Source organism: Tarenaya hassleriana, unplaced genomic scaffold (genome assembly GCF_000463585.1).
Source record: "Tarenaya hassleriana unplaced genomic scaffold, ASM46358v1 Cleome16, whole genome shotgun sequence".
In the NCBI taxonomy this organism is placed as follows: Eukaryota; Viridiplantae; Streptophyta; class Magnoliopsida; order Brassicales; family Cleomaceae; genus Tarenaya; species Tarenaya hassleriana.
The window spans coordinates 141,925-158,194 of NW_010965019.1; the positions used below are offsets into that span (position 1 = coordinate 141,925).

General features: G+C 33.9%; 2 protein-coding genes across 2 annotated transcripts; one reads left to right on the plus strand and one right to left on the minus strand.

The window, feature by feature from the left end:
• Window positions 1-2,972: 2,972 nt before the first annotated feature.
• On the plus strand, window positions 2,973-5,235 carry LOC104809209 (UDP-galactose transporter 2-like). Its single transcript, XM_010535106.1, has 5 exons — window positions 2,973-3,388; window positions 3,482-3,666; window positions 3,923-4,123; window positions 4,291-4,452; window positions 4,542-5,235. The coding sequence occupies exons 1-5, from the start codon at window positions 3,253-3,255 to the stop codon at window positions 4,902-4,904; spliced, it is 1,047 nt and encodes a 348-aa protein (XP_010533408.1). The 5' UTR covers window positions 2,973-3,252; the 3' UTR covers window positions 4,905-5,235.
• A 2,125-nt stretch (window positions 5,236-7,360) lies between these two features.
• LOC104809210 (auxin-induced protein 6B-like) lies at window positions 7,361-8,079 on the minus strand. Its single transcript, XM_010535107.1, has one exon. The coding sequence runs from the start codon at window positions 8,004-8,006 to the stop codon at window positions 7,665-7,667; it is 342 nt and encodes a 113-aa protein (XP_010533409.1). The 5' UTR covers window positions 8,007-8,079; the 3' UTR covers window positions 7,361-7,664.
• Window positions 8,080-16,270: the final 8,191 nt, after the last annotated feature.

Sequence of the window (16,270 nt, forward strand, 5' to 3'; positions counted from 1 at the left end):
TTTTAGAATGAGACCATACCATTTCCTCGGGAGAGTCATTTCATTCTATATTTTAGATATATTTGCCTATACAACTGTTCTAGACCTAATGGAACGGTGGTGCAAATGTCAAAGAAACGTATTTCCTTAACAACGTAATATAGTACTGTACTGACTCACTCGTTAGGCTATATATACATGAATCATTGGGTCTATTTTCCATCTTGTCAAGGACATTGGCGCGATCCGATCATCGCTACAAATAGAATCATGTCTCCCTTGTATAATATTCTATCTGGATTGAATGTCATATAACCGAGACTGCAATCATAGCATTCATTGGGAATATTGCATAATGAACTACTCATTTACAACCACATATTAGATAATATCCGTACTCATCACGAATACTTACCAACTTCATGGAAGGTATCCAAACACAATTTGTGCATTCACATACAATCATTCATTTCCAACTTATGGTACACACACATACAATTCTTTATATATATATAATTCATGAGTTGCATATCATAATATAAATTTCTTATTTATCGACTATTTATATATCGTACATACATTCATTATTATATATATATATTAAGGGTGACGATTTCAGTTATTAACCGAGTAACTGAATCGATGAATGACATCAATTCTCTGGTTACTTTCATTTTTTTTGTTTTATATTATTGTTGATTTTAAAAAATATTTTTGTTAAATGTATCACATTATTATTATTATTATTATTATTATTATTATTATTATTATTATTATTATTATTATTGTTACTGCCTGAAACCATATAAAATCGGATTTTGAACCATTGATCATAGGTCCAAAATATAATCGGGATGGTCCGGTCCGATCCGAGAAAATGTAAACCCGAATTAGGCTCGATCCCAGCCCGGTTCGCCTTGCCCATTTGACGACCTTAGTGACAAGCCACTTCGTAATGGTGTCGGGATGGGTAAATTAATATCTATCCTTTTCCATTCATCTAAGCAGATAATATGATACCAATAATGTCAATAGAAATTAGAATTTAGTATCTAAAATATAATAAAAGTTTGAAAAAAACCTTAAAAAATCATAAAAATTTGAAATAATTATCACATTAATATTCATCTTTTTCAACTTCCAAACAACACATGAACATTTAAAATTTGATAAAAAAAAATACAGTATTAATTTTAAGTTTTTGCCAAAAACTTGGTTAGATACAAATGACGTTAAAATATTAACGGGATACACATTTAAAATCTTATTTAAGAATACTTTTTAAAAAATTTAATGTCTATCTAATCGAGTTTTTAGTAAAAAAAAAATTGAAAATTAAGTATTTTTTTTATTAAATGTTAAATATTTATAATTTAAATATGAATTGAAAAAGTTTAATAGTTAGACATTTTTAAAAAAAAATCAGTATTTTTTTAAGATTTTCCGTAAAAGTTGGTGTTTATTTCCAAATCCACGCGAATTAATGTAAAAATTAATAGATTTAAATAAAATCGAAAACAATGATGTGAGAATATATAGTATTTAATCAAAATACAAAGGCATTTATATCAAAATTTTGTTATATTTAGATTTTATCTTAATTTAAATTCGACTAATCTGATTAAATAAAATTATTTAAAATTAGTTTTGAGATCTTTGAAACAAGATTTTATATTATTTAGAAGTTTCTTTGGTTCTATTGTACTTTGAAATTCCATGCACTTGTTGGTATTAGAAACTTCGTCAACAAATGTAAAAAGAAAAAGAAAAAGGAATTTTTGGGCACTTTTTTAATATAGATTTTGCGTTTATTTTGAAAAATCAAAGATATTTGCTCTAAATTCCGAAGTTTTTGAAACATAAACGGTTTTATTTCCATGAGCAAAAGGAAAAGCTTTTTGGGCTTTCAGTAGACACGCTTTTAGAATGCAAAGTGGTTACTTTAAACTCCTCTGTAGAGAGAACACTCATTCCATGTTTTTTCTTTTTTGTCCTGCAGCACAATTAATCACGAGAAATTCAATTTCTCTGCTTTGTCCTTTTTTTTTCTCCATCTTAAAAATTAAAATTTATTGTAAATAATCAGGTTTCAAATAAAAAAGAAATTTTGAAATCTGATTCGAAATTTGTTTAATTTATATTAGGTATTCATTTTTTTTTTAAAAATGTTATTCAAAATTGTTTTTCCGTTTTTAACTATTCTTATACGTATTTTAGGTTACTTTAACATTTATATATAATTGAATTTTAAATATATATATTATTTAATTTACTTTGATGTAATTTTATTTATCTAAAGCAATCTCTTCTCCGAAGAAACCAATGGGTTTGACTTTGGTTGAGGATAACAAAAGAAAAGGTTCAAAACCCATCTTTACGTACTGCAGAATTTTTCCTGAACATGCCTAACATTTTCATTATTTATTACGAAATTATAATTACACAATTAATGTATCTATTTTCACATAGATTGAATAAATCTGTATTTTGATAATGTTTTTAAATGTGTGTATACAACATGACATAGGGAAACTATAGCCTATACATATTTATAGATATAAATCTTTCTTTGGTTCAATTAATATGCAAATGCACACAACAATAGAAGACTCAAATATTTTCAACATATTTAAACCACAAAATAGCAAAATCCAATCAATTCCAATGTGATTACTAATCGACACCTTATTAATTACATACAAAACGATATAGGACAGAATATATTATACATATTTTGGTGGATATTTTTTTATACAAATTATCCATATTTGGTTTTTATACCCATTTTTGTTTCCATTCGAATCTAATTCTCTTTTTATTTTAAACTATTCATTAAAAATTTTATTTTTATTTTTATGTAATTTATTAAATTTGATATTGAAAAGATTATATCTATTTAATTTTATAAATCACGCTTTTGTTAGAAGTGTTGATTTGGATATATTAACATATTTGTAACTGAAATATGAGAAATCACGCTTTTGTTAGCAAGTTATAAGCCAACTCTTCCCCTCTCCTTCCTCCTCGTTCTGCAGGTCCCAAGACGGTGAGCGTCTTCCATTGCGTGCAAGCACGTCGCTTTTGCCTCTCTCTCCCTCCGCGGTTGGCCGCCTCCGATCTGGTAGCCAGCCGCCTCCGTCGTGTTTCTTAGGCGGAGTGATTTCCGCGGCCGGCGACTTGTGTTCGCCTTCCATTGAGGTGAATCGAGATCTGAGAGACGAGAAGGCTCGGAATCTCTATTTCTGTGAGAGAGAATCTTAAGTTTGTACGGAGATGTCGTTGGAGAGCGAGCGGAAGTCTTCGGCGGTGTCGGATATGGGGGCTTGGGCGATGAATGTGATCAGCTCCGTCGGAATTATCATGGCGAACAAGCAGCTCATGTCTTCTTCTGGTTTCGCCTTCAGTTTCGGTTCGTCTCTCCGATCTTATCTCTCACTTTGTTTCTTCCTTTTATCTTCTTCGATTTGAGATCTGATGATGCCGATACTGCCGTTGTTTTCAGCGACGACGCTTACCGGATTTCATTTTGCGTTGACGGCATTGGTGGGTTTGGTCTCGAACGCTACTGGATTGTCGGCGTCGAAGCATGTCCCGATGTGGGAGCTTGTCTGGTTCTCCATTGTCGCCAACGTCTCCATTGCTGCCATGAACTTCAGTCTCATGCTTAACTCTGTCGGCTTCTACCAGGTTTACACTTGCAACGAAATTCTCTTTTCTCTTTGTTCCCTTGCCCATAGAACCAAAACCCAGGTTTTGTGTATTTTCTACGGCATTTAACTTCAATTGCGCTGTCTAATTGCCTGAAATCATCCCAATGTCGCTTGTAATCGGTTCAAATATCAACTAGGAAGTCATGTATCTTCTCTCATCTCGAGACAACTTTTGTTTTCTCTTGTTTATCTGTTCTTGAATGATTCAACTATGAATGTTTTGTCCTTGTTAGATCTCGAAGCTAAGCATGATTCCAGTGGTCTGTGTCATGGAATGGATCCTCCACAGCAAGCAGTACTCCAAAGAAGTGAAAGTATCAGTTGTGGTTGTCGTCATAGGTGTTGGCATTTGCACTGTGACTGATGTCAAGGTTAACGCCAAGGGTTTCATTTGCGCCTGCATCGCTGTTTTCGCCTCATCTTTGCAACAAATTGTAAGTCTTTTGTATTGTTCGTCGAGTTTTGCTTCTCATATCAAAGATCATCGTACAGTTATGTTCCTTGGTCTGATTTGTTTAGTATCCATAGAGTTCTGTTTCTCATGCCAAGCTCTATTTCCTTGACCTATCGAATTGATTGGTATGTTTCTTACTTGTCGCAGTCGATAGGTTCCCTGCAGAAGAAATACTCTATCGGGTCTTTTGAGCTGCTAAGCAGGACTGCACCAATTCAAGCTATTTCCCTCCTTGTTCTTGGACCCTTGATAGATTACTTACTCAGCGGTAAATTCATAATCAACTACAAGATGTCATATGGTTGCATTGTAAGATTCCATCTCTTCCCCTTTATCTTATGCACTGGGGTTTTCATGCGTGGAATGGTCTAATATTGCCCTAACATTACCATCTGCAGCTATTCATCATTCTCTCATGTGCCCTAGCTGTGTTCTGCAACATAAGCCAGTACCTCTGTATCGGGCGATTTTCCGCTGTTTCCTTCCAGGTCCTAGGCCACATGAAAACCGTGTGCGTCCTCACGCTGGGGTGGCTTCTCTTCGATTCGGCAATGACCTTTAAGAACATAATGGGCATTGCTCTGGCTGTCGTCGGGATGATAATATACAGTTGGGCAGTGGAAGTTGAGAAGCAGTGTAATGCCAACAAGGCCTTGAACAGTGTGAAACACAGCTTGACAGAAGAAGAATTCCAGCTCCTAAAGGTAGGTGTAGAGACCAAACCATTGAACGATGTTGAGACTGGGCAGTCTAAAGCTTAGGGCAGGATTCAGTTTGCACCTTATACAAGACATACAGATACAGGTACTTTTGTTCCCTTTGTTCTGCCTTAGTGTGTGTGTATCGTTTTTTTTTTTTTGCGGTATTTATACAGATCCGTGGCTTCTTCCCGCTCCCCATAGTTTGTTACCGTAGTTTTACAAGATTCCCGATCCGTATCTGATTCGTTTTCTTCGTGTACTTGCCTTAATCCTTGACCATTATAAGCTGGGGACTTGATCATACACTCATTTTTATGACATAGATGTGGATGCATGCATGCCACATTGTAATGTGTTGGAATGATATACAAGGTCTTTAGGTGATTGAGCAGCTGCTTTGTGAAAATGATGTGTCTGAATTAATTTGCCAATTCATTTAAGAGTTTATAAGCTCTTTGGGAAAGTTGAATCCATCAGATGCTTTTTTTTTATAATCTAAAAATTTATCCGGCTTTTGACCCATCCACATCTCCCCACATGATCTGAAAGTTCATGTGAATGTATCTCTTCAAATGGAGCTGGATTTGCTTCGTTTTTTTACCGATCCGTCCGGTTTTATATACCGAATGGATACCCAAAATTAATTATACAGCAAAGTGGATTTTTCAGTAATTTAATATCCAAAATTAATTATAAGCTGCAAAGATGGAAGCGTTAAAGGCAGACTATCTGTATCCCGTCTGTTGATGGTTTCGTATTCTATTTGGTAACAAATTTTTAGTTCATGTAAAACAGAGGCTAATATCTCCCCCAAAGCGATTTGTTTTTTAATTATTCTATAATTATTACCGAAACGTATATCAGATACAAACGGAACTTAGAATGCGGTTTAGATAAAGATCGACGGTTCAAACCCTTAAAACATCAAAGTTCTGACATTGGTATTCATAGATTAAACGTTTTTTTTTTCCGGTAATGGGTAACCCAAAAAGAGAGAAAGATTCAAAGCTAAGAAAAATCTACAAATTAGAATCAATAAAGTTATATTTATATATATGTATATATATATATAAAAACCCTGAAAATTCTCAAACTTACTATTCGGTGGAAAACTAATTCTTAAACTTATAGATGTTTTTATTTATTTTCGAACTTGAAAAATTGGACATAATAATTTCTAAACTTGCTTAAAATTATCATATATCGTCCTAACAAAAAATTTGACCAAAATGATGTATTGAACAATCCTACATAGTGCGTGAATTGTCAGAACACATCAGAGTTTTATGTCGTATATGCAGAACTGAATTTAATAGATACGGTTTAACAAATCCAATTTATAATAGTGAAAATTCTGGTTCACCGGAAAGTCTGGAATAACGACGAAGGTCGGAATAATTACCATCGCTATCGGTTCTCAAGCTCTAGATCCAGATCGACAGTGCCTCCGTCGAAACAGGAGCCTTTGGCGCCAAAGTAATCGTCATCGGGGCTAGATCTCTTTCATCCCATATTTTTTGGTGACAACGATATCGTTCAAGGAAGAGACACGGCGATCGAAAACGCTATATCGATGAACCCAAAAATATCCTCCAAATTAGTACTTTTAACCGAAATTTTTACTATTATGAGCCAGTTTTGTTAAACCGTATCTATTAAATTCGGTTCTGCATACATGACATTAAAATCTGATGTATCTTGATAATTCATGCGTTAAGTAGGATTGTTTAACATATTATTTTTGTCAAAATTATTGTTAGAACGGTTATGATATTTTTAGACAAATTTAGGAATTATCATATCCAATTTTTTAAGTTTAGGAATAAATAGAAACATCAGTAAGGTTAGAAATTAGTTTTCCACCGAATTATAAATTTAGGAATTTTTAGAGTATAGATAGATATATATGTGTGTGTGGGTGTAGTATATTAACTAGGGTAAATGAAGATGTGAATATATTCTGCATGTGATGAATTCGATTGGTTTAGACAATTATCCTTAAAGTTTCCAAGGCATGTGATGCTCTTTCTCTCTCATGATGCCTTGCAATTCTAACATTAGCTGTAATTAACTACTTTTAAATTGAAGTTTTCCTCCCTCTCCTTGAAAAGAAATTAAACATAAATAACAATTTTCTGTTTTTTTTTCTCCTTTTGTTTAATTAATTGCTTTCTGCCCAAGGCAACTCTCGAAACCCTCACTTGAATTTAACCCATACTTAATCAATGAGATTGATTTAAAATAAACCAATCAAATTCAGAAAACAATGTATTCAGAAGCATCAAAGAAAAACCAGAAATTTACCCTATTTTTATTATAGAGATTTTGCATATCAATTACTGACCAATAAAAAAGAATCGACCCGATCGGTGTTGTGCATAAACACAAATATAAAGATGACGGTTTTACGAAACATCATGTCCTTATGCCATATCAATCTACACATACATGGGTAGATCCGAAGATATCCATCTCAATTTCTATATGTATAAACAATTATCATGAAACCAAGAAAACAAATCTTCTTATATCGCCGAGGACATTGAATTATATGACTGTGAAAATAAAAGGAAAGAGAAAAAGAATGGGATGAGGCCATTGATACAAATTTTCAATGGCTTCAGTATTTCCTATACTTTTTTTTTTTTTAATCGAACCAAGAATAAAAACAAGATCTTTCCAAGAATGTTCGAGATTACTAATCAAGAAAAGAACGATGAAGTATACTTGTACGAATGCATGTATGATCCAACGCACACATGGTTCTTCATGAGACGCTATCTTCTTGTTCTTCTCTTATCGTTAGATCCCAAATCGCCATTAATTGTTACTCTCTGAGTAGAACTTGGAGATAAGATCGTGGAGATCAATGTAATGCACGGAAGGGTCTCCGGACTTGAGGAGATGAGTCAAGTACATGAAAACATCGATCTCGCAAGAGATCCTCAACGCGCCGTTGTAGGAGAATCCGAACTCTTCTTCCGACAAACGAAGCAAGTCTTCGAACAGTGGGTGGTTCAAGAAATCAGCCTCCATCTCTAACTTGCATTGCGTGTCTCTGTCGTTCCCGACATAAACACGAACTCTTCCTTCTTCTGGTATTGCTGTTTTTGCAAAGCTCTTGGCTCCGCAGCATAGTAACTTCTTCACCATGCTTCTCATGATGATTCTGATGATCTGGGTCTGGTTTTTTCCTCCAATTCTCTGACGGGTCAGGTTTTTTTTAGGGTTCTTGCTTGTGATCTGGGATTGTGATGGAGAGAATCTAGAGGGGTGAGGTATATATATATATATACATGTGCATATGTATGTGTGGGATAGAGAGATAACGTAGTGAGGAAGGAGGAAAGGGAGATGAAGCCACGGAGAGTCGGTTTGTGGAGCCGGTTAGAATTATTCCGGTGTAGAGACTGAGACAGTTATTGATTCTTTATGTAAACCGAAATAAACCGGTGGTTTAGTTCTTGGGTTTTAGCTTTACATGGATGGACTTGGGAACGGAATTTCCAACGCCTAGATTTTGTTTCCGGCAGGTTTTGGAAAGATTTTCTTTTTGGTTAAAAAAAAAACTACTTACATATATCAACTAATGTCATAAAGATATTGTCAAGTATATACATTTACAAATATTTTATATTAACTAACAACAAGATTTGATGGTTTCAAAGACTATTTTTTCCGTTAGTTGAGGTTAGACACATATATTTTGATTTTGGTAGTACATATTAAAATAAAATCGAATAATATATAACGTATCCGAATTGATCTGATTAAAAATTGATTGGTTACTATTTTTATAATTAAAATAAAATTTTCTTAATTCTTATCAAATATAAAAATAATTGAAAAAACCAGAACAATTTTTTTAGAAAATATTTTTTCACTCTTACATATTTAAAAATTTGTCGAATGGGAATCTTCACAAATATTCCACGAATTCATGACTGCCAAAAGGCTACAAATTTGTTATATAATAATTGCTTGCCCGTCTCCAAGGAGTAAATTAATGGTTATAAAGTTATAATTGATTTCAACACTCTTAAATCTGGTCGCTCAGAATTCGAGTTTTACTTAACCGGTTGTACCGGTTTAGGCGTACCGATTGTTATTGACCCGAGCCGAACCGACGAAGATCAATGCATTTAGAGCTGAAGAGAGGGAGCCGCAAGTGACAAGTGGGGATGGATGGAATGGAAGAGCTGACCCCAACGATTTGATGCAATAATTGTACACTTGTACTTCCTATATTTAATTAATTAATTTCATATGCCGTCTTATAACGAGTAAATGGATTTATACATATTAAATTATTATCATAGCAATAAAAATATCCATTTTTTTAATACAATCCAAAGCCAGATATAACCCAACTCGTTTGGAAAAATTATATTTTAAAAAGAGAATAATAGTAATAATATTATATCAATAATTTTTTTCTGAATTTTATAAATCTTTATATGACCATAAATTATGCACTAATTCGTATAATTTTCACTTAGTTAAATCGATGTGTTAGGATTTTTGCTAAGACTATAGGGTTCTAAATACCATTTTTTTGTCGGTTGCGCTAAACCTTAACCGAGACATCATATAATAAGTGAAGTTTTGGTTTGACCGGCATATGCACAAACCAATCTTATATGAATCGGTTTTGGTTATAAAATTGGTCAGTTATAATTTTCATTAATTTAAATTAATAGCATCCGAATCAAATAGGAAGTTCTGATAATCCAATTCAAACTAAACGTTAATATGATGAAAATAAAACTAACCCCAAGCTTAAGTGGACAAACGGTAAAAGTACATGCAAACTATTTTCTTATCCTGGATTCAAATCCATGCATGGAAAATAAATTTATTCAGATTTTTCCGATCTTCTGAAAAATGTAGTTATATTAAAGGTAGAGTGAACTTTCGAATTATAAAAAAATATATATATATAATTTCAATCCAAACGAAAACAAAAAAAAAATGCGATTATATATAGTTTTACGAAACCAAAAAATAATATCCGAAAATAATCCGAATAGAAAAGCTAAATAATCTCCTTCGAGTTAATTAATCCTTGTTATTGCGTTATATTTCTATATTTCAAAATGATCTTTAAATTATTACGTAGACGTTCGATTCATCAATATACACTATAAATTTAGAATAATATGCTCGGAATGTTCATTAGGCAATCTAATTATTCGAAAAATTGCCAAGAGTGGTTGGCTCAACTAGTAAGTGGGTATGACAAAGAGTGCTCCACCTAGGTTCGAATCTCACCCTTGGCAAATCACATATTATCAAAAAAAATAATTATTCGAAAAATTGATTAGCGTTAGATACTATTCTCATAGTTTTTGCATACACATAAAAATTTGTCCACTTTTCGGAAAAATCACAAAATACATTACAAGATTCCAAAATTGTGTAATGAAACTATTCTCTTAGTTTATATATACAAAATTTTGTCCACTTTTCTACCAATTACAAAATACGTTTCAAGATTCCAAAATCACAAAAATACTATTCGTATAGTTCATATATACGAAACTTATTTATGTTCGAATAAATAAAATAAAATCGAATGATATATAATTTTATCAAAATCTAACTACATCTAAAAAATTATTGGCTGTTAAAATTAATCATACCAATTATAATAATAACAAAATATAATGAAAATGGAAATCTCTTTAAAAATATATATTTTTTCAATAAAAATCTATTTCAAATTAAACTTGAAAACAAATCCAATGAAGTAGGAATATATGTATAAAATCAAATAGGTAAATTGTTTTTTCTAAATTATCTAATGCGGAATAAACAACTAATATAATCATTATATTATAAATATTATAAATATGAAGACATGAGTTGGCCACTCCTCTCCAAGTCTCGAGGAAGAAGGAATAAGAGAGGAGAGAGTGTGTGGAGATGCTTGATACGGAAGTCAAGGTGGAACCGCGTATTAACCGGAATTTCTATATTCTTTTAATTTTTAATATATTTTAGGTATTTTTTATTCCGTTCAAACTATATGTTATAAATATTATTTTATGTTTTGTTATTTTATTTGTTCAAACTTTTATAATAAAGTGCATTTATTAGGGAGGGAGGAGCAAAGCCGGTGTAGAGCCAGTCACCGCTCCCATGTGCCTCCATTCTTTTAATTTTGTTCCAACTATATAACATAAAATTCTATATTCGTTTCCTTATGATTATATATATATATATATATTAAAAAAATCGAGGTTAAAAGACCGTTCACTATTTGAATATAATATATGCAAGGCCAAAATAACAAATTGGATTATTAAACTTCCAAACTTGGTTCTGATCTATTTTCTATTTTTCTTCAATTATTTATATCTCGATTCGTAAGTTCAGAACTAAACCGAAATAAACCGAAGAGATTATGCAAATTTGGGTTAACTTTATTTATTTTTAATTCCAAAAATAGAGTCAAAATGCAGAAGCAATGTATTGGATGAAACCGGAAAATATTGGGCCACGAATTTTGCAGAAAAGTTTCGGAGTTATGAGATGCGTTTGTATCTCCACGCTCCAGGGGCTGCGGCCTTTCTATTCCTAGTCTCCCTTAAAATTCAAACATCAAATAATTCATTACCCAACCCGTTTAAATATTTTAAACCCAACATATATAATCACAAAATACACAAAACCCCTTAAATTCCACGGATTTTTCGGCATATAAACTCGAAAACCGGTTTATTCTACATAACCAAACTCAAGCTCGGATTGGATCAAATACCCGAAAATCGGTTTATTCTCCGATCACTTAGTCTCTGACAACTTGGTTTATTCTTGATGATGTTCTTCATTCATTGTGCTATTTGTCCTATTTGGCGTCAAACTCGGTTTGTGTTGTCCAATTGATAATATGATCAGTTCGGATCTGCCCAGTCTCAGAGTCGAATGTATCTTTTTTTTTTTTTAATTTAAAAAATGGTTTTCAAATTCATGGATTTTCTTCATTTGCGTTTGTAGTTTTGTTCTCGAGCTCGCAGTAAAAAAAAAAGCTTTTTAAGGTCTCTCGTTGTAATTTAAGTTTTACACTTGCATATTCAAGTCCTAGTGTTTGTTCTGAAAATAATTTTCTTACATAAATTTCGCTATAATTAATCATCTGAAATTAAGTTGTGGTGTATCGAACCTCACTAAGAATGACTATTAGAGTTAAATAAATATTTAACAGAAATAAAATAGTGCTATAAAAAGATAAAACCTTACTAACAGGATGACTATCAAATCTAAAAATCGCATCTTCATATATTCAAATAAAAAAAATATACGATCCGAACATTCGTAGATTCGTCAATGACCCCAAAAAAAAAGAAAAGAAAACTTCGCAAGAATGTTTCTTAGTTTTCACGTTCCGACAAAACTAAAGTGTTCGAGATCTTAACAAACCGGTTTACGACAGAGAGGGCATTCGCGATTGATCTGCAGCCTGTTCTTGATGCAATCTCCATGAAACGTATGATCGCAAGGCAATCTAGTGATCATCGAACCTTCTGCGAAATCCTCCACGCAGATCACGCATTCCCGAGAAAATCTGACGGTTTCGAGCGAATCGATGGTGGAGGAATCGGCAGGGACAGGTTTCCGAGAAGACAGGATCCCCGGAAACATATCCTCGACGTAAGAATCGACTTCGGGATCTTCATGTATCTGCACCGTCTCTGATCTTACCCTCCAAACATCGACCTCGATCACTCCTCCCGTTACTCGCGGATTCTGTCTCACGTAGTCACTGATCTCTTCCAACATCTCGGTGTAGAGTTCCTTTGGGACGCCAAATCTGCGGAAGTGGGCCGTGATGAAGGAGAATCTGTGGCGGTCGGACGAGGCGTTACGCGTTGAAACCCCTGCTGCGTTTGAGTTTTGAAGACCGTTGACGATTTCGACGATTACGTTGTGGTCCATTGGTTCGGGAAGAGACGCGGAGGACCTGAAAGCTGCGGTGGTTTCCTGGGGAAGATCGAGGATTGTACCGTCGGGGAGATGGGTTTCGGGGCTGAGAATGTCGACGCCGTTGAAACTTAGCACCCACCAGTAGAAGTCCTGATTCGGACGAGGATCCAATCCGTACGAGAATGTCACAGAAGAAGCCATGGCGTTTCTTGGAGAGCAAGCAAGAGTCGAGTGTCTATCACAGGAAGAATGAATGAACAAAGACTTAGAGGTACGTGACTATTTATAAATAATAACTAGGGTTTCCATACTCCTCCTTGGATTAGGATTAGGATTAGGATTAGATAGATTCATCACTTCTTTCCTTTTCCTCTATGGATTCGTACAATTTATTATCTTTTCCGTTTTCCATTTTTATAGGAAAAATAAATTAATTTTTTTAAAAATAATTTTAGGGAAAAATAAATGATGGAACAGATATATGTTCAAAATGTGTGGTGTTATATTATTCCTCGCAACTGCGAAATTAGACGGAAGGAATATGTAATGATCTTCTCGACCTTCAACCAACTTGCCCTCGAATTCCTTTTTCATCAATCCAACCTCCAATTCTTTGACAGTAGAGATGTTTCTAAACTCATCAGGCAACATCTTCAGCTTTGGGCAGTTCCATTTGGACAGAAGATGAACACGAGGCATGCACCCTCCTTCCACTGTCACTCTTCTAGATTTTGTAACTCCCACGATTCCAAAAAAACGCAATTAAGGGTGTGAGGAATAATGCTCACTGTATTTTATTATCATATGAAACCCGAGTTACATACAAGAGAGAGATGTTAGAACTTAGGAGATGTATAAGGGAATGAATCAGTTGTGTGCAGATATGGATCAATCAGAGAGATATTGTTGGTTTATGAAAAATAACATGGTATTAAAGAGAAGATTGATCTGTTCGAGAAGAGACAGTGTTGCACTCGAGAAACATATTGGACAAACCGCGACAGGGAAGTTTTGCACTCGAAAAAAAAATAGATTGTTGCAGCGAAGAAGATGATGAAGAAGAAGTTAGGAGTTGTTTCTGGTAAAGCTCTCGAGTCAAGGAGGAGTGTTGGATACATGACTCAAGAGCAATTTTCTACAGTTATTGGAAGTTGTAAAAAGTTTTAAAATTTATAACTGTGAGGGTTACATGACTCAAGAGCAGTTTTGATGTTTTGCACTAAAAAATAGTACCACAACAAAAAGAAATAAAAGTAGCAGGCTCCTCTTCGGTACACATTTTACTGAGAGGAAATATGCTTTTGATTAACAAACTTTATGGTGTTTGCAGCAGAAAAACAAGAACATTTGGCATCAAGACATTTGTGCTCGTTCTAATATCATGAAGATTTCTAAGAAATGAAATGATTTGGATTGATGAACAAAGTGAAAAAGAAGAGAGTTCGGTTATGCACTTATGGAGTGGCCGAAACTTAAGAGAAAATGAAAAAATAAGCTTTGATTTGTAACAAAAGGATGAAGACGAATTTGAAGGTTTTAGGGGTGATTCACTTTATTCCCATATGAAAATCTGTACAATGATTATTTTTTTTTGATAATCCGGAAGTTCACCGAGCCTTTGGCCCGACTACATCTCCCAGAGGACCGGAGAATCTGTACAATGATTTAGGTTACATATATAGACAATCTGAAGATAAAAAGAGTATAACGGCTACATAATCTCTAGAATATTGTTGAGAATGTATATAGGGAAAGTAGCATCTAATCTAAATAAATATGGAATGATCTTGAGTATTAAGAGCTTGATTGATGTTGCTGAATATTTGTTTCCATAAGCATTCCAACGACCATGTGATTGATATCCAAACATGGTAATTTCGGCCACATCACTCATTGCCATATTTACTTGATCCCATGCATTCTCATGCACTCCATGCACATCCCTTGGTGTGTCAAAAGTTGTGCAAGAGTGTGTGAGAGCCTCTTCTGCAACAGTAGGAAACTGATACGCACACAAATCTATTTTCTATACGATAAACTAGACGGTAGATTTCGTTCTAAAACCTCTAACCAACTGCAACAAAAACTATAATGCAAACTTGGAATAGTCTATCTCTAATCTTTGTTAAACTCAATTTAGGAACTCTACCTAACAGAGAAAGTGTGACACACACTTGGAGATTTATGTTTGATAAACCAAGAACCACAAATGAATTGATTAGAGTTCGGGATTTAGTTCTCTTTAGAACAAGGTCCGTATTAAGTCTCTGAAAAAATACCCAAACACAATAAAGTAACTTGGTTCTCGCTAGGACTGGTGCGGTCTTGTCTTCATCTGGCACGGTCTGAGTTTAAATTGGAACGGTCTGTGACATGTTTTGAGCAAAATATCAGGAACTTGAATCGGTCCGGTCTCGTCTTGGTCAGTCCAGCCTTCATACGATCCTAGATCGAAAGTTCTGTACTAGGTACGAAAGATAGACATGGGAATCCCGAGCACCTCTCAACAACACGTGAATCTGTTGGTTTTTTTGGAGATTCATAGAGATGCGTTCACAACGGTTTCTAAACTTTCAATTTTGGGTTTTACTCAACGGATATGAAAAAAAGAAACTCAATCAACAGATTTTATATGTAACGATAAAAGTATCGATATATCAATCTGTTTTGATACAAAGCGTATCACAAAACAATGAAATCCACATTCTTTATAGATAATTCACATTCACGGGTTGGGACGTCTGCTAGAAATCGATTTTGAGAAAGGATTTTAAAGAAGCATCCCTAGGGTTAGAATCTCCAGGGGTAAGGGTTTTCATTCATAATCTCCCTTAGGGTTAGAACCTTCAGGGGTTAAGGGTTTTCATTCATAATCTCCCTTAAAACTTTAAAGTCAAATAATTAATTTTCAATCCCATTAATTATCCAACATAAAAATAAAAAAAAAATACCCAAAACCCCCTTTCTATTAAGGGATGTCAATTTTGACCAGAAAACCGAATTCGGTATGAACCCTCTCGAAAAATATCGGAGTTTAGACCTAAATATTTTGACCCGAAAAAATTCGAGTGGGCTCAAATCGTTGCCATTCACACATGTTGAGGCTGTTATGGGTCGACTCCAGGCGAGCTGGGTATAGGTGGCAAAAGATGTGGAAAAAAAAAAGCATTAGATTTCACGGTTTATTCGAATTTTTCTGCGTCTAAACCCGAAAACCGGTTATTACACACCACCAAACTCAAATACCCGAAATTTACATTTAACAAAAAAAATACCCAAAATTCACTTTGTCTCTTACAACTTGATTTATTATTGATTCTACTTGTCATATTTGGCGTCAAACTCGGTTTATGTTGTCCAATTATCCTTTAAAATATAAATAAATTTACATCAGAAATAAATGAGTGGTAAAAAAACGATAAAACCTTAGTAAGAGGATGACTATCCATTAATTTATAAAACATAATATACAAATAATTAATTGCTCAACCCATTAAAAT